This window comes from Triticum aestivum, chromosome 1A (assembly GCF_018294505.1).
Source record: "Triticum aestivum cultivar Chinese Spring chromosome 1A, IWGSC CS RefSeq v2.1, whole genome shotgun sequence".
Lineage (NCBI taxonomy): Eukaryota > Viridiplantae > Streptophyta > Magnoliopsida > Poales > Poaceae > Triticum > Triticum aestivum.
The window spans coordinates 14,235,531-14,257,585 of NC_057794.1; the positions used below are offsets into that span (position 1 = coordinate 14,235,531).

General features: G+C 45.9%; 1 protein-coding gene across 1 annotated transcript in view; it reads right to left on the bottom strand.

The window, feature by feature from the left end:
- Positions 1–1,568: 1,568 nt before the first annotated feature.
- The window catches only part of LOC123071436 (uncharacterized), a 26,406-nt gene continuing 5,919 nt past the window's right edge, over positions 1,569–22,055 (bottom strand). Inside the window, exons 2-3 of the mRNA XM_044495016.1 lie at positions 2,573–4,622; positions 1,569–2,346 (exon numbers count right to left, since the gene is read on the bottom strand). Coding sequence (XP_044350951.1) covers positions 1,756–2,346; positions 2,573–4,622 — 2,641 coding nt within the window. The 3' untranslated portion in view covers positions 1,569–1,755. The remainder of the gene's footprint in view (positions 2,347–2,572; positions 4,623–22,055) is intronic.

Here is a 22,055-nt window from a genome sequence, read left to right on the forward strand (position 1 = left end):
GTACTACTCAAATGGTTAAGACCAAGTTTTTTCCAGAAGATAATTAACTCAGCCCCTGTCATCTGATGTAAGACATTTGCACCGAATATGTTGCAACTGTGCGGCACGAACTTTGGGACAAGTATATATGTAGCAGATAGATATTGAGAGAGCAATTTTCCGTCACTTGAAAATCAAGGAAATGAAAGTTAACATGCCCACCCATGACATGGGTGAAACATGGTAGTGCAATATAGAATAGTACAGTACAGGCGAATGAACCGATGCAAATCCATATATGAAAAGAAAAAGTCTGACGCAAACCCATAGCAAATAATCTCTACTGCTTGCACTGAGAGCTAGCAGGAGCTTGATGGCGCTATCTCCAAGTCTTGGTGCTTTATTTCACCCTGGAGTTCCCGTGCTTGTTTCACGAGGGAATCGAGGGTGTCGGCAGTGGCAGGCGTGGCTGCTGTGGCAAAAACCATGGAGCTCTCGAGATCCATCATGGTATCTGAAACGCTGGACGGCGAGTCCATGAGGCTGTCCAGATTAGCTCGTTCGACACCTGTACTATGGCACCTGAGTTTCTGCATTGCTGCTATCACCATTCTAGTGGTAAGCTTCATCGCTATCAGGCTGTCAGTGGTGATGAGATCCCTGTTTAACTGTACCATCTTCAGCGCAAGGCTGAACACACCACATTCTGCTGGATCTCTGGCTTGATCTCTTCCTTCTCCCAGCAAAATCGCATCTAGATCAATGTTTAATTTGTCAAATGCCGTCACACATAGGGATAGCAGAGCAACATGCAGCTTGTGGTGTTTGTTTTGCTTAGGAGGGGACGATGTATCGTTCTTCTTCTTGTCGTTGTTGGTAATGCAACTTATGCTGCGGACCCTGCCCACACTACACAGCAGATTTGTTCCTAGTTCGGTATATTTGTTCCAAATTAGATTCTAGTTATTCCTCCAGCCCTGTACCAATTTTTCACAGTACTTACGCATCCAGAATATGAAATTCAGTAGCAGCATTACTGGGACAGTATTAACGCACATAACTGAACTTTCCTATTCAAGATGCAGATGAAACTTGTGATTTTAGTGCAATAATAGTTTGGCGTCAGTAGATTGCTTGGAGCTGTGAAACTTATAATGGTTTTAGAGTCCACCTGCTATGAAAATCTTGTTCAGTTCCCTACTTCACATGATGATGCTCTGTGTTAATTCCCTTGGTACTTATAAGCTGCCTTTGATACTTTTTTCTGATAATCTGTTCCTGGTTCATATATTTACTGCAGGGATTTGTCATGTGTGAATGATATTACCAATGGAACTTTGTATTTTGTAAGTCCTTGTACTTGCAACACTGACTTCTTGTATTTGCGTGTTTAATCTGTTGCCTTTACCACATAGTATACTACTCAAATGTTAACACCAAGTTTTTTTTTCTTCAAAAAGATAATTAACTCAGCCCCTATCATCTGATCTAAGACATTTAATCGGGTATGCCACAACTGTGCGTCTGTGCCGCACAAACTTTGGGACAAGTATATGTTTAGCAGATAGACATTGAGAGGGTAATTTCCATCACTTAAAAATCATAGAAATAAAATGTTAATGCGCTCACACGATGAGACACAGAAAACATGGTAGTACGATGTAGTTTAATAGAATACAGTACAGGTGAATGAACATACACAAATCCATATATCAAAAGAAAAAAAGTCTGTCATAAATCCATAGCAAATAATCTAGCTTGTTTGCCCTGAGAGAGCTAGCTAGCTGCCACTATTTCCAAGTCTTGGTCCTGTATTTTGGCATGAAGTTGCCGTGCTTGTTTCACGAGGGAATGGAGGGTGTCGACAGTGGCAGGTTTCGTCATCGCGAAAACTATGCATCCCTCCAGATCCAACATGGTCTCTGAAACACTAGACAGGGAGTCAATGAGGCTCTCCAGATTAGCTCGGTCCACAGTGGTGCCGTTGCCCTCGAGTTTCTTCATTGCTGCTATCACCATCCTAGTGGTAAGCTTCATTGCTGTCAGGCTGTCGGCGGTGATGAGGTCCCTATTTAGCTGTACCATCTTTGTTGCAAGGCTGAATGCAACACATTCTCCTGGATCCATAGCTTGTCCCAGCGAAATTGCATTCAGATCAAGGTGTAATTTCTCACACGCCGTCACACAGAGGGATAGCAGGGCGACGTACAACTTGTGCTGTTCGTTTTGCCCTGGAGAGGATGAAGCATTCTTCTTCTTGTTCCTTTTCTTCTTGGTTTCGCTTTGGCTTTCGATGTCAGTATCTGATCTGGCATACTCAGGCTTTTCTTCTTCTCCTGTTGATCCATGACATATTTCTCTGAGTACCTGCAATGTTAATAACAATAGCGTAAAGTATGTATATTAGCATATATAGAATGAGTTGCTGCGGTTACTTCACAGTTGCAAAAACAAAATGTTGTAGAAACGCAAAGAAGGAAGTGTGCCAATTGTCATGAAAGGGGAATGATTGAATGACAGGCAAGAGGAATATTCACCTTGCTTGTATATAAATAACAGAAATAAATAAAGAAAGGAGCGTGTGTGTGGGTACCTCTGGCATCACACATGTAATGGTGTTCTTGAGTGTGCTGAGATATTCACCATTCTCAGCAAACTGAATACATAGATGCTCCAGAATTTCTGCAGCATTTTTTCTGCATGTGTCGTTGTCTCCAACTTGTAAAAGTATTTTAGCAAGACCACCAATAAACTCATTATGTTCCTCCTTGGGGAGGAGGGTGGCGACGCTTTTGCTGCTGAGAAACAGCAACACCAGTGTTTCGCCTGCAGTCTTTCTGATGGAGGTGTTGCTGCTATCACCATTAATGAAGATTCTCACGAGCACCTTAGTTAGATTACCTCTGTTTGCAGTTTCATCAATGCATAGATGCGTCAGGATCTGCATGGCCTTCATCTGCAGTTCCTCGCCTTTGCATTCTTCGCAGACAACAATTTTTTTCATAGTGCCGATTGATCCTTTGTCGCTTGAGATTTGTTGACGGAGGTCTGCCCCAGTGTCTCCCTTGGTATTCACAATTAGTCTAAGTATCACCCCAAGTGATCTCTCTACTACTTGAGTGGACCATGCACTATGACCTGCGTGGTGCACTATGTCGTAGATAACAGGTGCCATAATCTTGGAGACAAGATGTTTGGTGTTGCTTATGACTGTGCAGTTGTCCTCACTGCCTGCAAGTTTCCAAAGGATGTGCAGGCCAGTCAACAACAGCTCTTTGTAGCCATGGAACTGATTGGTTGTGCTCCTGTTGGCCTTAGATGACGATGGCCGATCGATGCCGTTGTCTGACTTTGACTTTGATGAAGAAGAAATAGCAGTAGCAGTGTTGCTGCTCTTACTAATTTTTTGCCTGCAATACATGATACTGAACTTCAAATTGTTGTGCCCCATAGCCACCAGCTCAGAGAATGATAGTTTATCCATGTCACTGTCTGAGTCTGACTCTGAGTCTGACTCTAAGTACTCTGGGTTTGACTCAAATGACAAAGTATTGATGCTGCTGCGGCCTTGTTCCTGTTCTTGACAATTTTTTGTGTTTGGCGATGGTGCCAGAGTCATCACAGTGGCTTCTTTTCTGTTTGATGACGACGGCAATGACCGATATGGCTGTAATCGGCGGTATTCTTCAAAGGTGTTGATGAGTGAAGATACGCATTGGATCCCTTGCGGGAACTTCTCCAAATGAATCCTGCCAGCAACGTGCTCCACAATCCTCGCGGCGGCCTCCCGCACCTTTCTGTCGGATGAGCATTGCGAATCCAGTGTCTGAAGCAGTCTGTGGAGAATGCCTATGGAAGATGCAGACCCAATCAACCGTTTTATCATCCTGCGCTGCTGCACAATGATCTCCACACTCTTCTTGTTACTCTCCTCATTCCCCTCTTTCTTCTTCGTATCCTTTTGAACCAAAGGAGCTCCAGTCTTTTCCTCTAAATCTAACTGTTGCTGTTGCTTTTCTTCTTCTTGTTTGATCAAAATAGGAGAATGCTGCCGGGTGAGTAGTCTGTCCAGTATAAGTGCCCCGGAAAGATAGCTATGAGGCGACTTGGACTCCATGAGTTCTACAGCATATGTGATGAGGTTCCTCTCTCTGGCAGATGATATGTTCTTGAAGCACCCCTTGCTGACTTCGCCCAGGTAGCCTAAAACTGCACGGTCACCATCTTGGAAGCCGTATGCTTGGCTCACTTGTTTCACTACCCTCTCCTCCAAAAACAGCAACATGATTCTACACAGCCACAAGGCACTTTGGGCCACACACATGGTGTACAAGACGTTATGCACCGGATCCATGTTTACTCTACCCTCATCCGTGTCGCCGTAATGGTCATGGTCCATTAGACCGCGTACCGAAATCCAAGCGGTGATGAGCATCCCAAGGAACAGGAAGAACGGCGCAGAGGCGATACACATGATCAACACCGTACTTTGAACCAGCGATAGAACTAGAAGAACGACTGCAACAACTCGATTCACCACTGCATCAGCCAGCTGCGAGTTGCTCGTCAATAGATTCTTCATCGTCAAGCTTGAGGACTGAGCACCATAAGGGTCGAACCTTTCAATGAAAGAGGGCTCAATCCTGTGCACATGCATTCCAAGTTAGATACATGCTCGCTCTGTATATAAGAGAGTGACGAGAACAAGAGTTTTTTCTTTTGAGAGAAACGAAAACAAGATGAATGATGGGCCCTATGGAAGAAACCTAGAATATCACAATCCTCCGGTGGTCAGATGAATGATGGGCTTAAAAAAAGATAACAACGAGGAGGAAGGAAATCCTGATGACCAGAAATGGAAGAGAGAGATGAATCAGAACACTTGGTTTTGTGAGCCTGTTGGTCGCTGCTTTGGCTCACTTGTAGTTTCTCTTGGTGGTTGTTTGCTTTGTTTTGTTTTGATGTTTGTTGTTACCGTTTTGCTGCAGCTGAACCATTTTGTTATTTTGCACATGGATGCTAAAGCATGTTTGTTGTTCCGCTATCGTCTCATAGTGGAACCTGATCCATTTGGGATCGTATGGAAGAAAAAAAAACGAGAACAAGATTAAGCAACAAAGAAATCTCCGATATACTCTCTTCTTTTCGTTACAAAGCCCACTGCAACGGTATCCTGGCAGGGTAGCCCCTCGAAAACCCCATCGCTCATGACATGGATAGGGAACACGCGGGCGCTGGATGGAGTGCTCGAGCATACTCTCCATATTACGAAACTGATGTGCCACGTCATCCTAGTCTATCGAAAAAGGAAAGTATATGATCCCCAAACTTCATGCTACCCCGGTCAAGAGCCCGTGTGTATTTATTTGGGGTTTAAAAAAATAATTTAAAAGCTATAACTTTTGATTCGAGCTTAGTAATTTAGATCCGTTTTCATTGTTGGGTTTCTGATGATGAGTTCTTCAAAACTAGATCACATATGGTTAGGTTTCAACAAAGGTTTTTATAGAGCAATTTTGGTTGCTATGGAGGCAACTTTATTGTTATACGAAAATAACTACTTTTTATTGCCTAGTATGACTACCTATGAGCGAGGAATCCTTCTAAGTTTGTTACCATGGTACCAATTGACTAATTTCACTTGTAAGTAGCAATATAGAGAAGTAAACTCAGTTTTTTGGTCTAGTGGGACTGCCTATTAGGTAGTTTGTGTAAAAACGAGAAAATCACATGAAACATGAGGGGCCTTTAGTGCTACATGCAAGCAACTTTAATGCACTAAGTGTATCCGTGAATTTTGCTAACATTATCCCAACATGCCTATCGTTGGTAAGCTCAGTTGCCTAAAAATACTCCGAAATTGCCTACCATTAATGCCCAGTTGCCTTGCATTGGTAATAGTTGCGTATCGATGATGCTTAGTTGTCTTTAAATACTGTAAAATTGCCTACCATTGATGCTCAGTTGCTTGATATTGGTAATTAGTTGCCTACCATTGCTGCTCAGTTGCCTAACTTCGCAAATTAGTTGCCTACAATAGTATGAAGTTGCTCATCATTGTTCGTCTAAGTTGCCTACAAACACTCTGAAGCTACCTACCAATGATGCATAGTTGCTTGTCATTATTGTTTTAGTTGCCCACAATACATTGAAAAGTTGACAATCAGTGTTGCTAAGTTGTCTATCTATGAAATTAAGTTGCTTACTATACCGGAAAGTATTTAGTGCAACTAAAAATGATATTAAGCTATTCGCTAGTCATGGAAAGCAACTTAGGATAATGTTAGTCTATCTAAAAAACTAAGTTGCCTATCAACCTAGAGGCGAAGCTAGTTATGGTGGGAAACTTAAAGATGAAGCTAGTTAACTTGATAGTCATTGTAGCCAATTTCAAAGGGTTTTTAAATGATCGGCAGTGATCCAACGTAGACTAACAGAAAGTTGCTCCTATAACACTACAGTTGCTTCTGTTTCATCCAAAGTTGCTCATTAAAAAAGTTAGTCGAAACATACTCAAATGGGATCTAGTTTCGAAGACCTCGTCACGGAGAACCTAGTGGTGAAAACATATCTTAATTTTGATGATCGGTTCAAAAGTTATAGCTTTTTGAAAATTTGAAAAATGCAAATTAAATGCATGCACATGGGGTCAGGATCTTGCAGCGAAATTGCGGGACGGGTGGGCAAGCAGAGACGTGGTTGGTGGGGTGCTTTTCCTGCGATTGGTTTTAATTCCACTGTGTATTAGAGACCACAAGCGGGAGAGAGACAGGCAGAAGACAAGAATATGTGATCCCTTGTCATCTAGCGCGTGCGCCAGCCAAAACAAGATCGTGAAGCTGGATGATCTAGCATTTGCGACAAAACAATGGTGGGTGAATTCACGTGGGAAAAGCCCAGTAGCAGATCAGTGAGGGGGTATTACCCACCTTCAGTAATGATAAAAAATTACCCAGCTTCTGTATGAGGATGACACCATGATCATGATGGAGGAGTTGGAATTTGATACTATCAACCTTAAGTTCCTACTCCTCTGCTCTAAGGCCATGTCGGGCCTTAAGATCAACTTTGAGAAGAGCGAAGTGGTGATCATGTATTACCCACGTGAACAGCAACAACGGATTGTGGACAACTTAAATTGCAAGTTGTCCTCATTTTTTTATCACCTACCTTGGGATGTCGATCGGTAACATTAGGATCATGATCCTAGACTTTGACCCGCTAGTAGGTTAAGGCTAAGCTGTGGTGCAGGAGGTTCACCTCCAAGGGGAGGAACGCTATGGTCATCGACTCTTGCCTCTCGAGCCTCCCCATGTTTATGATGGGGTTGTATATCCTCCTAGAGGGGGTTCATGGCGCCTTTGAGAAGGAGCTCTCGCGCTTGTTTTGCCAGGGGGTCCAACGGGCGTTAGAAGTACCATATGATGAAGTGGCTTGATATCTGCTTCCCCAAAGAATAGGGGGTCTGCGTATTCTGGTATATTGGCCCACAAATGTGGCCCTCGTGCCGAAGTCGGGTTTGTTGGATCCTTAGGGACGAGGGGGGCTATGTTTTCAACTTATTAAATCTATGTATCTCCAAGCCCGCTCCCTATTAGGGTGTGATCATAAGGAGGAATCCTAGTTCTAGGAATCCCTTCAGGTGATTAAGCATGAGATCCTCCTGGGTACCGGCATCTCCATTTGTGATGGAGAGGGTACCTTTTTTGGCTTGATCCATGGCTCGGTAGGATCTCGCTTAGCACCAACTTCTCGGCCCTTTTCGCGATTTGCTCCAATCCGATGCTCTTAGTAGCTTCAGCGGTTTGCAGTGGGAATGAGAACATCTCGTTCCAACAAACATTCAGGCCCGAGGAAACTTAGCATGGACCAAGTTATGGCAGGCCCTTTCGGTTTCGCCATTGGCGACCCCAGACGCCGTGTCGTGGCACCTTGCCCCCTCGGGGCTCTTCTCTATCGGGTTGGCATACCACACTCGATGTCGGTCCAAGACCCATGCTTGGTCCACTCCTTTGTGGAAAGCTCCACTGCCACTGAAAACAAAGTTTTTGTATAGCAGTTGCTCTATGACCGCCGCTCGCTGGGTACAGAGGTGGGAAAGAGACATTGACTTGGCAATGACCTTTTGTCCCCTTTGCTTGTCCCGCCTCCCGTGTCTTGTGGAGATTTCTCCATGAGGCCAGTGGTAGGCCTCAGGACTGGGTGAATTCTTAGATCTCCACGTGCACCGTAATGGAAAGAGGAGGCGTATCTTCTGGTTGGTGCTCGCGGCTAAGGCTTAGACCTTATGATTACGCATAATAAGATGGTCATTGAGAGGGTCTTCTTGCAACGTGGTTCAATTTTGTGTTTAAATTCTTGGTATTTTTGCAGCAGTTGCACCCGCTTTGTAGGCGGCGGGACAAAGGCCGGCTAGGTGCCATGCTGGATGGCCTTTAGGTGCTCGATTGTTAGTTCACCTCACCCCCTAGCTAGCACTTGATTCCTCGTCTCCGAGGAGTCATGCAACGCCTTTCCTTTTCACTTTTGGGCATGTCTTGCGTTGTTGCCCCATCAGACCTCTTGTTTACTTTCCTTGTACTTGGATCACTTGTTGTTTGGATGTGGCTGGTGCTTTCTTTATAAAGTAGGGCGAATGCCTATCGCGAGAAAGGCCCAATAATGGATCGCGAGAAAGTCGTGATGGGTTTGTGCTTTGGGCCCCTCCCGCTCCTTCTGAAGCACCATTTGACCCTTTACAAGACACATCACCAATAGTACGGTCCCCAAACTTTTCCAATTCTCGGTGTTTGCTCATGCCCTTTCCCGCCCGTGATCTCGCATATATAAACCCCCTCCACTCTCGTATGCACATCCCACCCCACCTATGGACGCTCCACCGCTCCCAGCGATACACCCCGCGTGCCCTACCTCTCTCTCACACCAAAAACCCACCACTCCGCTACTGCCCACCCTTTCCCCAAGTCCCCACCTTGCCACCGCCCCGATGGTTGCGGAACTATGCATGTGCCCCGTCCTGGCCGGCCTGCCTCCCGGTGTTTTAACCGAGTGGTGGAGGAGGAGCCCCGCTCCTCCCCTTGTTGCATGTTTTCCGCCAATGCTTCTTGTCGCTGCCCTTCTTCACCTGTACCGTCATCGACATGGCTGCCGCCTGGGTTTAGCGATGATGAGGACATGGAGTTCAACTAGACAACGACGCCACGGTTTAGCAACAACAACTCCAAGCAGTGCGTGCATCATCCACTGCCCGCCCAATCCATCGAGGCCTATGAAGCCACAAAGGCATGGTATCAGTTTTGCTTTCCTAAGACCTCGCACCATAGTTATCGCTGCTAGCCCTAGCCCTAGCCGCCCCTGCTCATGGACTTTGACTCCTTTGGCTTCTCTCCCCACTCGCCGATGGCCTCCGACCACACCAACCCGTTCACCCCAGCAGCGCCTCGCCCCGCCGTCGCGACCGCCACTACTATCCAACTCATCAACATCCGCAACCATGTTGTCGCCATCATCGACTTTGACGAGTCCAACATCTTCATCTAGCAGGCCTTTGTCAACCTCACCTTCCAAAAGCTCGGCCCTCTCGATCATGTTAGACGGCTCGGTCGACGCTACCATGATGCTCGGTGATGTTGGTGGAGTTAGATCGACCAATGCACCGTTCATGGCTATACACCACCGTCTCAAAAGACACCCTTGAGATCATCATCCAAACCTCCGACTTGACCGAGCACATCTGGACAACCATCACCGCCCTCTTCCTCAACAATAACCTCCGGCGCACCATCTTCACAAAGCGCAAGTGTCACAACCTCGTGTAGGGCGATCTGATCGTCACTGCCTCCGCCAGTCGTTTCAAGTGTTTATCTGATACCCTTCGTGGTGTGGGTTTCTATATCAACACTCATGACATGCTTCTCATCCTCATCAATGGGCTCAACGGCGACTCCAGCCACTCCATGTCCGCCCTCACCATCAGCCCTGCTGGTCTCACCTTCACCCGTGCCCACCGTGTACTCCTCCAGGAAGATTGTCACCTTGCCCGTAATGCTGAACACGTCTAGATGATGATGCTCATCGCCAACCTCCCCTCCTGGTCCTCGCTCCCCCGCACCTCCTACTACCATGCTCGCAGCCCTGGCAAGGACTGGAAAGCAACAACCCCAGTCGGGTGCCGGTGTGCCACCTGGCGATCCCAAACCCACCACCACGCGGGATGCTCCCTCGCTGTTCTGGCCCGCCAAAAGCTATCCAATATCCGGTATACTCGAGGCATGGCCACCCAATTGGCATGCTTCCGGCGCTGGTCTCCTCGGCCCACGCCCCGATGTCTCCACATCTCACACCTATGCCACCCACCTTGGGCAGCCATGTCTCGGCTACGTGCCGTCGTACCCGGGCTATGGTCTGCCCCTGCAGCCTCAATGGACAACATGGGACCAGAGCAGCTCCACGCCACCCTAGACAATTTCTCCCTCCAGCATAGCGGTGTCGGAGGCGGCCGCTCCGACTGGTTCCTCGACACTGGCTCTTCTTCACACGGGGCCAACAACCACGGTATCCTCTCTTCTTCCTCCCTTTCCTTCACATCGTCTTCTGTCATTGTCGGTAATGGTGCCTCTCTTTCTATCACCCACACAGGCACCTCTACCCTTCCCACCTCCTCCCCAATTCACTTACGCAATATCGTTGTCATTCCTAATCTTATATAAAATTTTATGTTTGTTCTTTAACTCGCACAAATCCTACCACTGTTGAATTTGATGAGTTTGTTTTTTCTGCCAAGGATCGTCGTACACAAGAGCTGATTCTCCGATGTGATAGCTCGGGCGGACTCTACCCACTTGTCTCCAGACCTTTGGCTTTCGTCTTGTAATAAATCACCCCCTATAACATGTCATGCTTAGATCGGGGAAGCACGTTCGTTTCCCTTTTGCTCTTATGCATTGCAATGCATGGACTTTCCCTATAAAAAGTGTTTCGGACTTTCAGTATTATCTTGTCATACTCGATGACTTTTCCTACTATGCTTGGACTTTTTATTTACATAGAAAATCAGATGTCTTCCCCATCATCTCTCGTTCTCATGCTTTTGTTACCACCCAATTTTAGCGTTACATAATGGCTTTTCAGACTGTCAATGGTCCGGGGTTGGATAATAATGCATCTCGTGATTTTTTTGCACAAGATGGTATCCATCTTCGCTTATCGTGTCCATATACTTCTCAGCAAAATGGTCGTGCTGAATGCGTTCTTCGAACCTTGAATGGCAGTGTTCGTACTTTATTATTTCATGCTCATCTCCCTCCCAGGTTTTGGGCTGAAGCTTTGAGTACGGATAGTGTCCGTACTTTATAATTTCATGCTCATCTCCCTCCCAGGTTTTGGGCTGAAGCTTTTAATTAGTACGGTTAGTGTCTGTACTTTATTATTTCATGCTCATCTCCCTCCCAGGTTTTGGGCTAAAGCTTCTCAATCTTCTCCCTTGTTTTCCTCGGCAAAACTTCACACCTCACCAACTCTTGTTTGGTTCCCCGCCTGAGTACAACCATCTTCGTGTTTTTCGTTGCTTATGCTACCCCAATACCGCCTCCACTACTCCCCATAAACTGTCTTCGGATACCCTCCCGATCACTGGGATATTGCTGATATGATCCTACTACACGCCGTGTACTAACTTCACGCCATGTCATTTTCGACGAGCATTTTTCCTTTCAGGAACATGAATACATCATCACCTGCCGCTTCTCCACCCTTCGAGCTCGAGGGCCCTACCATTCCTGCACAGCAGCCGCCGACCAGTGGGCACCGTCCTCGTGGCCCTACGGTACCTACCTGGCATGGCGGCAGCCCCGCTGAGGTCCCCCATGCGGCCTTTGACTAGAAATTTTCATGCGCGTGTATTACTTGATTTTTATTTCTTCGATCATGTGGGAAAAACCCAACAGATTATGCTACAAAAACATAACATCATTCCTACGCATCCCTGCTGCTGACCACAGGAGTTTGAAGGTGCGCCAAGTTTTTGGTATGTGTGACCAAGCATATTTTTGCACCTTTGAGACATCGACTGCATATTGTTTCAACAACACACTAAGTTTACATTTTTTTACTATAGTTTCATGCAATTCGAGAGCTGTTCGACATTATTTAAATGGCACATTAAAATACACAATTATGAAAAAAAAATACAGGCTTCCATGTATCATTTTGTATTATGTATTTGTCCAACATATCGCACCGCCTGCAGCTATAAATTGTTGGCGTGTTGGAGCTACGTGTTACAATGGGATGATCATAGGTAGTGGAGAGAAAGAGGGACTCACGGTCCCACAATTAAAAGAGAATATGCATTCAGTTGCTTTATGAGATTTTGTAAGGTACTCACTCCGCTCTATAATATAGAAAGGGCATCTACAACGGGAGCGCTAAGAGCGGACGTCGGGATAAAATTTCTATCCGTTATGTTCGATTCCCACCCAAATCCAAGAAATTAGTTACCATCGAAGCTAAGAGCATCTCCAGCCGCGCCCCCCAACAGCCCCTCACCCCCCCCACGGCCCTTTTTTAGCGTCGGTGCCGAAAATTCGGCCCAGCCGCGCCCCCAGAAGACTGTTTTTCACTGGTTAGGCCCGAAACTAGCGCTGGCGGACCCAGACTGAACCCGGCGCGCTGGGGGGCGCCGGGGCGATTGATTTTGGCGCGAACGAATAGCGGGCCCGCCGAGTTAGCGACCCCACCTCATCTCGTCGTCCTCAACGCCTCGGTTTCCCGCGGGGAATCAATGCCAAGGCTGTCGCCGGTCAGCCTTCCATTGATTCCTCACGAGCGGCGCCGCGCGACTACGCTCCCCCTCCCGCCACGCCTACACACAACGACGCCTCCCGACCGCTATATAAAGCAGCGCCTCCCTCGCCGGTGGCGGCACCCACCCGCAACCCCCTCTCTCCTCATGCACAGCCGCCGACGACGACCTCTCTCCTCTTCCCATCTTCCCGTTCGCAGCCGCAACGATGGGCGAGAGGTTCCCTGGAGATGGGGCGACGACCAATGGCTGCGGCCGCCGCTCGCTGCACGAGTGGGAGGCCTACCTCCTGCACGAGGCGAATATCCCGGCGCCTCCTAACATGCGCGCGTCGAGGCGGTGGAGGCTCAGCGCCGGGGAAAGCCTTCTTCGTCGAAGGTGGCCGGCTAGAGGCTGGGTGGTCGGATCTCGATATCCATCATCTAGTCCCGGCTGCGAGTTGGGGAGACATGGTTGCCGGTAAAAACCGAGCCGACGGCAGGCGATGGCGGCGTTCTACGCCGTTACCTTGATGAAGGCATCGTCGTGTAACTACTGCGGACCCACTCATGCTACTCCCGGGGAAACCCTGGGATCTGGTGTTCCAGATCGGACGATGGCGGCACTGCGGTGTCGTGTCTCTCTTGGGAGCATCATTTGTGGAGCAGCACTCGAAGTCAAAGGCAGGAGGTGGACTGGTTTCGTCTTGCACGGAGTTTCGGTGGAGATGTCAAGTCATGCCTGACTGACAGGTGCTACGCTTTGTCATGCCTGGTCGGCAGGTGCTATGCATGACAGATCTTCCAAAGACTTCAAGCTGTGTCGGCTGCTGGTACTTGGCGGCATGGTGTTGAGGTGTACCGATGGCGACCGCGACGTGCTCAGCTATTCGCGCGCAGGGAGGTGGTGCCATTGAGCGCCGTGGTGGCGTCGATGACAGCTAGACTGAGCAAGGTTGATGCGTCAGTACAACTCTGAAGATGGAGTGATGGCAGTTGGCGGTGACAGCCTTTGAGAGCGCGCCGGACTGGTGTGTGCCCTAGACCCGGCAAGTGGCTTGGTTGGGGCCTCAGGCCTTAGATGTTAAGCTTGGCTGCCAGGTATGTGGTATTAGGCCCGGACTATCAGCATCCTTTCATCAATTGGATAGGAATAGCGACAGATGTTGCCTAGACGGTAGCTTCAACTTTTTGTTGTATTTTTTAAAGGTCTTTTGGGAATTATTATTAAAGTGACTGCATGCATCGCCAAGATGCAGAGGCCGAGGGTCTTCCTACTTTAAAAAAATGAGTAGCCTAAAGTGATGCATCAGGATGACTTTTGTTTCAGCTCCATCCCTCGTGGTTGGTAATACCGCCATAAATGTGGTTTTTGCACCACCAAAGATGGCATGTATGTTTTGTACTATTATCTTCGTCCTGATTTATTGGTCTTCTTTGTAATTTATGCCAAATTTTGATCAAAGATTAACTAAAAAACGGTTAATGCATGTCAACAAAAATTATATCGTTGGATTCATATTTGGACATAATTTTCAGTGATATAAGTTTTGGTGACATACACGACCATTTTGTTAGTTAAATCTATGGTTAAAATTTGCCATAAAATACAATAGGGACTAATAAACCAGGACGGAGGTAGTAGTAATGAGATACTAGTGTAATGCAAATTAGTCAAAGAAAAACTTATCAAAATATGTGCTGCCAGGATCTATTCTTGAAGATCGCATCTGAACAATGGCAATGGTTAGCACATATTTGTACATGGACATTCCATTTGGAAGCAGTTACAGTTTGATGCTTCATGTCGTATCTTAAGAGTCGCAAGACGACTGAGGAAAGCTGCCTTCCCTTTGATCTCCACCGATGAGTCTGTAAATTCGCCTCCCTACGCTTGCCGCTCTAGCGGACAACGGTGGGGAGGGTATTCCTAGTGCCTCGGCTTAGATAGGTAGGTTTTGGTTCTCGCAAGGGTGGCGATCGAACGGATGGCGGCATTTCTTGTTCGTGTCAGTTTTCCGGGTATAGATCCTCCTCAAATTCGTTCGTCGGAGCGGATTAGACGGAGCTCCAGCATAGATTCTTGTCAGCTCCTCGGAACGGCAAGGTTAATGTTTCTTGTTGTGCATACGCAACGATGAAATTTTATGTCAGGTTTTTCAAATCGATTCAAGTATTTAATGGTGACGCCCGTGGCTCCCAAACGCTGATTCTTATGGGCACGTGCAGGGCCGCCCCGGGCCCCGCAAATGACAGGGGCCCCTCCCGGTATCTGTACGTAGTAACGTAGGTATACTTCATTCCCTTAAAAAAACGTAGGTATACTTCAAGGGGAAAAAACGAAGACAAACTCAGCGACGCCTCAGCCCTCAGCGTACAGGAAAGAAAACGAGAGGTGTGGCCTGGCCCATGTTTCCACCTCGTACAGGCACATTACGTGCACATGAAACATGACGTGCACGGGAAAGGAATCGCTGATTGCATGCAGATAAGGCTTATCTCTGGCTGAAGATCTGGGGCTTCAGAATTTGGTGATTGCGTCGGACTATCAAGAGGTAGTGAAGCATATCAAAAAAAATCAGGTGGAAACTACGGTGGAGTGGTGAAAGAAATAACTTCGTGGCAATCTTCTTTTAGTTCTTGTTGTTTTAAGTTTGAATCTAGAGTCTTTGAGCCTCATAAACTAGCTATGCATGCTGTAAAATTGGTTCATGGCCGATATATTTGGCTGGGGCTACCACATGACACTTCTGTAATACCGGTAGCAATACCAACAAATGAATAAAGCCTAGCTTTTATGCTCAAAAAAAAGGAAAGGAATCGCTGGATTCACGTTTCCCTTTTCCTTCGGATCGTTCGATCGTTCTTCCGCTGGCCGCTGTTCGTTTAATCGCCGTCTTCAACTTCGTGTCTCTGCGGCCTCCGATGAGTTATCTCTACTTCTAATCTCTACTCCTAATGTCTCAGTTGGTAGGCCGCGTTCCGGGTTTTATTTTCGTCCCACCATTTTCGTCCGGGTTTTTTCGCTGGTTTTTTTTCGTCGGTTTTCTCGTCCCTTCCCCGCACGTAGAAAAAAACAGCCAGCAAGGCTCCCCTCGATCTATCGATCTATGTATTCTATCCTACGATCTCTCAAAGACGCCCCAGCCCCCAATACGAGCCGCCGCCGAGATCCAAGACGAGCCGCCGCCGAGGACCGAGTGGAGCCGCCGCCGGCGCTGGCCAGGCTCCCCACGATGTGCGCGCCGGGGCGCCGCTCCCGCTCCCGCAGCCGAGCTCTCTCTGGCGGAGGAGGGCGGGGGCGAGCTCGCCGTCTCCCTCGCGCTCAACAATCTCTTCTCCCACGCCGTCGCCCGCTTCACGGCCTACTTCGGCCTCATGCTGCCATGCCTGCACTGCTCCCGCATCGACCGGCTCTTCAGCGCGGAGGACGTCCATCAGGCGGCAGGCGAGATCTCCGGGATGGGCCACTGCCTCCGCCATCACCGCCTCTTCGTTGCCGCCGCCGCCGACGTGTGCGAGGGATGCCTGTCTTCTTCAAAGAACGAGATGAATGAAGGATGCAGAGGAGACAGGCTCCATGGCGTGTTCCTGCTGTAAAGCTCTCGACCTCTCGTACAGGTACATGTTTCTTCTTCACGCGAGTTTGAGAACACACATACTACCGCGAGCCGGAGATCCATCCACCCAGTTATGGATCAATCAGGTACAAGCCACTAGCCACCAGGTAATAGAGATTTCCCCTCTGATTTAGTTGGATTGGGGGAGGCTAGAGAGGCTTGCTTGTTGTTGTGTTTTCTGCGTGAGAGAGCAGAGAGAACTGAGAGATCACATGGATCCAGAGTATAGATGAGCTTTTGGTGTGGGGGTGGTGGTGGTGGTTCAAGATGGCAATGGGGCCCCGAAACCCGCGTCCCCGTGGGTTTTTACCCTATTAGGGGACGGGGATGGTCATCTTTTCATCCCCGCGGGGATGTTGTTGGGCACATTATACAACTCGACACGTTTCGTGGGTTTACACCCGTTTCGGTAGTCCCCGAACCCGAAACCCGGCAATACCCGCGAAATTACATTATTTTTTTATCACCGTAGTCATCTTACCCCCGAAATCTTAGAGGCCTTGATGTGTTCACAAGATTGGATAAGAAACAAATATAAAGGTGTGTCTTTCTTTACATATCATCATAAAGTTTATCATTATCTTGTTGCTATATTTCATAAGATGTTCGTTACTACTTATTTGATTCTCATAGATGCTGACAATGAATAAGGACAAAGTTTTTGGACTTGTGCATATTTTTCTCATGTTTAACTTTAGCTTGAGCGAGTTTTGATCTTTCCTAGTACTTGGCACTTTGATTTGGCATTGGAAGATTTGAAGATGGTCGTTTGGAGGCTTGGAGATGTGAAAGATGCCATGATGATTCCAACTTTAAAGTGATTTGTGAACTATTAGTTCTACTTCAGAACTTATATAGCTGTTGAACCATCTACTATTATTTTTTGTTGAAATTTACTCAAGTTATGCTGCTGAAATGTGCTTGTTTTGTTGTTGAAGTGTTATTCTTTGTCGCCACTCTGTTTGTTTAAATATTTTGATTTTATGGTGGGTTCCCCGAAACCCGATGGGTTTAGGGGACGGGCAGAAAACTAGCCCCGCACACGATGATGAGGACGGGGACGGATTTACAATTTTCTCGTGGGGATGGGTTTGGGAAGGCAAAACCCGATGGGTTTCGTCCCCGTTGCCATCTTGAATGGTGGTGGAGGTAGCACGGAGAGGATGGCCACTAGATGGAAGAGTGCAGGGAATGTTGCTTGCTACTGCTACTGCGTGTGCTATTGTGTTATTTTGTAATATTTCTGAACTGTTAGCGATATTGCCGCAGTGAGATGAGCTTATTGGGTCTAGAGGGACCAAGTGAGCAGGCCATCAACATCCTATTCCTGCTTATCTTTGTTTTCTTTGTATCTGTATTATTAATCTTGGTTTCAACTGGCGTGTTGAGTGCAATCTTCCGGGTGCAAATCCTCAAATATGGGATGTCGTACTAGCCTTAATTCAACATCTGGATTGGCTTATGATGGCATGGAGTTCCATCATTTCGGCTGCTTGCGGCGGGGAGTGTGGCCGGTGCTTGCGGCAGCAGCGAAGCGGCGTGCGCGAGCACAGTGTAGGCAGTGGCCAAAGGCTCATCAGCCGCTGCGAGTACGCCGTTGGCCCCAGGTTCATGACATTGTAAAAAAAAATCTTGATTCAAGATATATGAACCCTTTCCTATATACAACCAGCTTTTTATTGAAGGTTGCATTTGATGGTTTATTGGTTCGTCTGTGTTTCTAATTAACTTTATTAATTTTTAGGGTGGAAGAGCTTTTGAATTTAGATGGTAGTCGGATGAGTGGGCCAGGTACTTAGCAAAAGGTTTAGCTGCTTTTTTAGAACAGAGATGGAGCATGGGTTACCTACAAGATCCAACACAGAACGTGAAGTAGTGTGATTAAATCCAAGAAGGGAAAAATGCTAGAGAGGGACCAGCCAAAGGGTGAATATCTTGTGCTCTACATACTTACCAATGGCCGCAGTTAACAATTTGGGCCTAATATTGGACATGAACTTAAACAATTTACAGTGTTTTTTAAGGCTGATTGTTGCTATGAAGAATGGAATGGCCATGCTATTGATAGAGAACACTCTCGGAAGTTGGATCTCTCTTTTTGTGCTATTATTGCTGAAATTAAGAGGCTCATTACAAGGAATTGTCAGATTTTGTGTACCTTGTAGTAGTGACACGCATGGAGGTGTGAATTGAGTGATATTGATAGTATTTAGTAATGGATGGTATATGTTCTTTGGTGGCGAGCGATTTTCTGGTTTAGTATACACCAAGACCGCCGAGAAAGAAAGAAGCCGGAGAGAGTTTGAATTTGTCACTATTTGATGAAACCAGATGCCATCATGCTTAACAACGTATTTCTGAATTAAAATAACAATTTGATAAATGTGTATATTTCTATTATTTCATGGCAATGCATGGTCATCCGGTGTTTGCCCGTAGCAACGCACGGGCATTCTATCACCGTCTACCATTTTGCCCACAAGAAAAATATAATTATGTACTTGTTTTCTATTTATTGCAGATAATATGCTTGGACTCACAAGTGCATCTAATGCTTCCATATGGAGGTTAGTTTTTTTAGTTTTTTCGTCATTATTCCTCTTTCATGTTCTTGATCCTTGAAGATACTTGCTAGATTTCTAGCTGATATTTTTTGGTAGTATAAGCTCGATGTATATGGCCTGAATATGACCTGATTCAGAGTACATTGTGTTCTGAAGCTTTTTACTGTATGGTTCTCTCTTGAAAGAATTCAAGCCATTGTTCAATGGGAGAGAACAGTTGTAATCCTGAAATAAATGTTGTACCTATTCAACAGCTGACACAATTGCCACTGAGATCATTATTTTTCTTTTTTCAGGTTTTCAACATCACAAATTTCATACTAATGGAGTGGAGGTACCAAAATATCTATTGAGGTAAAATCACTATATACATATTGTTTTCCCCCATTGCGTCAGGCGACACGCATCTGTTGCAAAGAAATAGGCATTACCTGCGTGCTTGCTTTTGTTCGTTTCTAGCCGGCAAGAATCCATCGAGTCTTCCTCTATGTGTGCAACCTTGCCAGCATGGGAATCAATCAAGGTAGGGGAATCCAACATTAAGTATGTGCAGTCTAGCCGGCAAGAATCCATCGAGTCTTCCTCTATGTGTGCAACCTTGCCAGCATGGGAATCAATCAAGGTAGGGGCTGCCAACGTTAAGTATGTGCAGTCTTGCCGGGATCCAATCTATTAACTCCTTCAGCCAGCTTTGCACTATGTGCACGACGTCCATGCTCGAAAGCACTTTGCAAGTGGACCATGCACGGCTCCACCGGCCTTGCATCAACAATTCAAATCCTTATCTTATACTTCCTCTGTCTGAAAAATCTTGTCCCAAGCTTGTCCCTTAAATGGATATATCTAGCACTAACTTGGTGCTAGATACATCCATTTGAGGGACAAGCTTTTTCAGACGGAGGTAGTACTACTAGATAGACACGTACTTTTTTAATGCAATTCTCAATTTATAGAAGCAGAAGAACTGATTATGTGAATTGAATATATAATCCCATGTGTAGGTGCTATCCAAGTGTTGTGATTATTTAGCACACATAACTTGCAGGGAGATAACTCTACAGTATGAAGACTTTAAAATACGAGTGCGCGTCGTTGGTGTTTCTGAAACCATCTTCCATCACGTCTAATATTTTTGTATTTCATAATAGTAATTGTTCAGCCTTTGACTGACATATGGATGATATTTGTAATATATATCTTTCTTCCATATGGCGGTAACATTATGATGAAGGCGGAACCATAGAGAGATGTGTATTTTTAATTGAGATATTTTCAGGAGTACCTTTGTGAAGCTGATATATCTTCCTTTTACAAGATATGGTTGCACTTGCTTCATCTACATAGGCTGTCTGGAATGCCATGAGGTCGGGATTGGTGTAGGAAATCTTCAAAGCTATTATATTGGTCTCAAGAAACTTGCAATACATCAATGCATTATTTTTTTTTATTTTTTTCTGACACCACAGCTACCACCTCTTCACTAAATGACAGAGGTTGCCAGCAACTGCATGTGGAAAGATTTAATGTTATATTATGTCTACTAATCAATAAGGAGGGAGATCAAATTACTGCTCTCAAATATTCACCTGATTGATTTTGAAAAGAGGGTTAAAAAATGGTGTTATGAATGAAGATGGATGGGGTTGAGGGCTGGGAGAAAGATGTTGTATTGCAAGATGAAGTTGGTTAAGAAGACTGACGATTATGAGAATGAAGGACACAAACTTTTGAATTAGACCAATTGTTTGATCGATCATTTTTGTTCTCTTGAAAACAGTATATGGTCAATTTTAGTATTCTGATGTGATTGAAGAAATAGGAGGGACAAAGAGATGTGCTATTGCCAAGACAGTTATGACTCTCTATTAAGGTATTCAGGTATGATTCTCCATGGTCATGCTTCTCCTGTTCACCGGGAAGTTTATTGATGGGAGGGAAGCCACTTCTGCTTTGATGATTTCGTGGAAGTTCAGGTTAAAACACTTTCGCTCTTAAAGTCTGTTTATCAATTCTTTGGATAACCTATTTAATGATTGGTTTTGATTTTCATACGGCTAGGTGAATTTACAATACAAGTCAGATTATTTGCGAGAGAATTTCATTCCCTAGAATCATTGTCATTCTTGTTGCCTACAAGGTACTTGAAGAAAATGCCCGAGACATATCTTAAGGAGTATAATTCAGCACTAAGGCTATTATTACAATGATGGAATCTTTGTTGTGGTAGTTATGTCTCAAAATGCGTCGATCCCTATCGGCTACTGAAGTAAACTTATTTATTTTTTCTGTGTCGATTTCTATTGGCTTACTGATAGCTTATTTATTCTTTTCGAATTTTAATTCCTTGATCTTTGCCTCTGCCCATCTCCATATCACACAGAAGGTGCTCAGTGCAATGCATCATGCAGTGATTCCATGATAGGAATTAGGAACTGCTCATCATTTGAATGTTTCTACAATTTTCCTGCTTGTTAGAACATGTTTGATGTACTTACACATTAACAAAAATGACCTGTAACATTCATGAAAATATTTGGGTTTGGTCATCTACTTTTTTACTGTTTATTTACTCATGAAGATAGCAGATGTTCCTGTTTTTAAATATAGTTATCTGTGCTTCCAGTTGGTAGAGATCAAAGTATTAACTTGCCGATGTAGGGAAAAAGAGCTCTTTTATAGACACTACTAGCAGTGGATACAGGGTGAGCCTTTTTGAAATTGTTTCATAGAATAAGGCCCGTATAAGGTCTGGTCTTTTGGGTATACAATCCTTTCTTGAGATGAGCATTGGCAGCTCACATATGTATACAGTAGTATATTTGACAGATGATGATGATCATTAGCAGCTCACATAAGGGCATCTCCAGCCGTTTGAGCCCCCCAGGACAATCGCCGGACCAAAAATGGCACGTCCTGGGGGGGGGGGGGGGCAAAAACTCTTCCGCCGGCGCCCCCAAGAATCCATATCCCCAGCCGTTGGTGTCCTCAGAAGAATTGCGGGGCAAAAAGTGATTAGGTGGCAAGGAAAAAAATGCGTGGGGGAGTAGGATTGGCCGTTGCTTCCGCCGGCGCTCCCAACAGCCCCCCAGCGTGCTGGGTTTGGTTTGGCCTG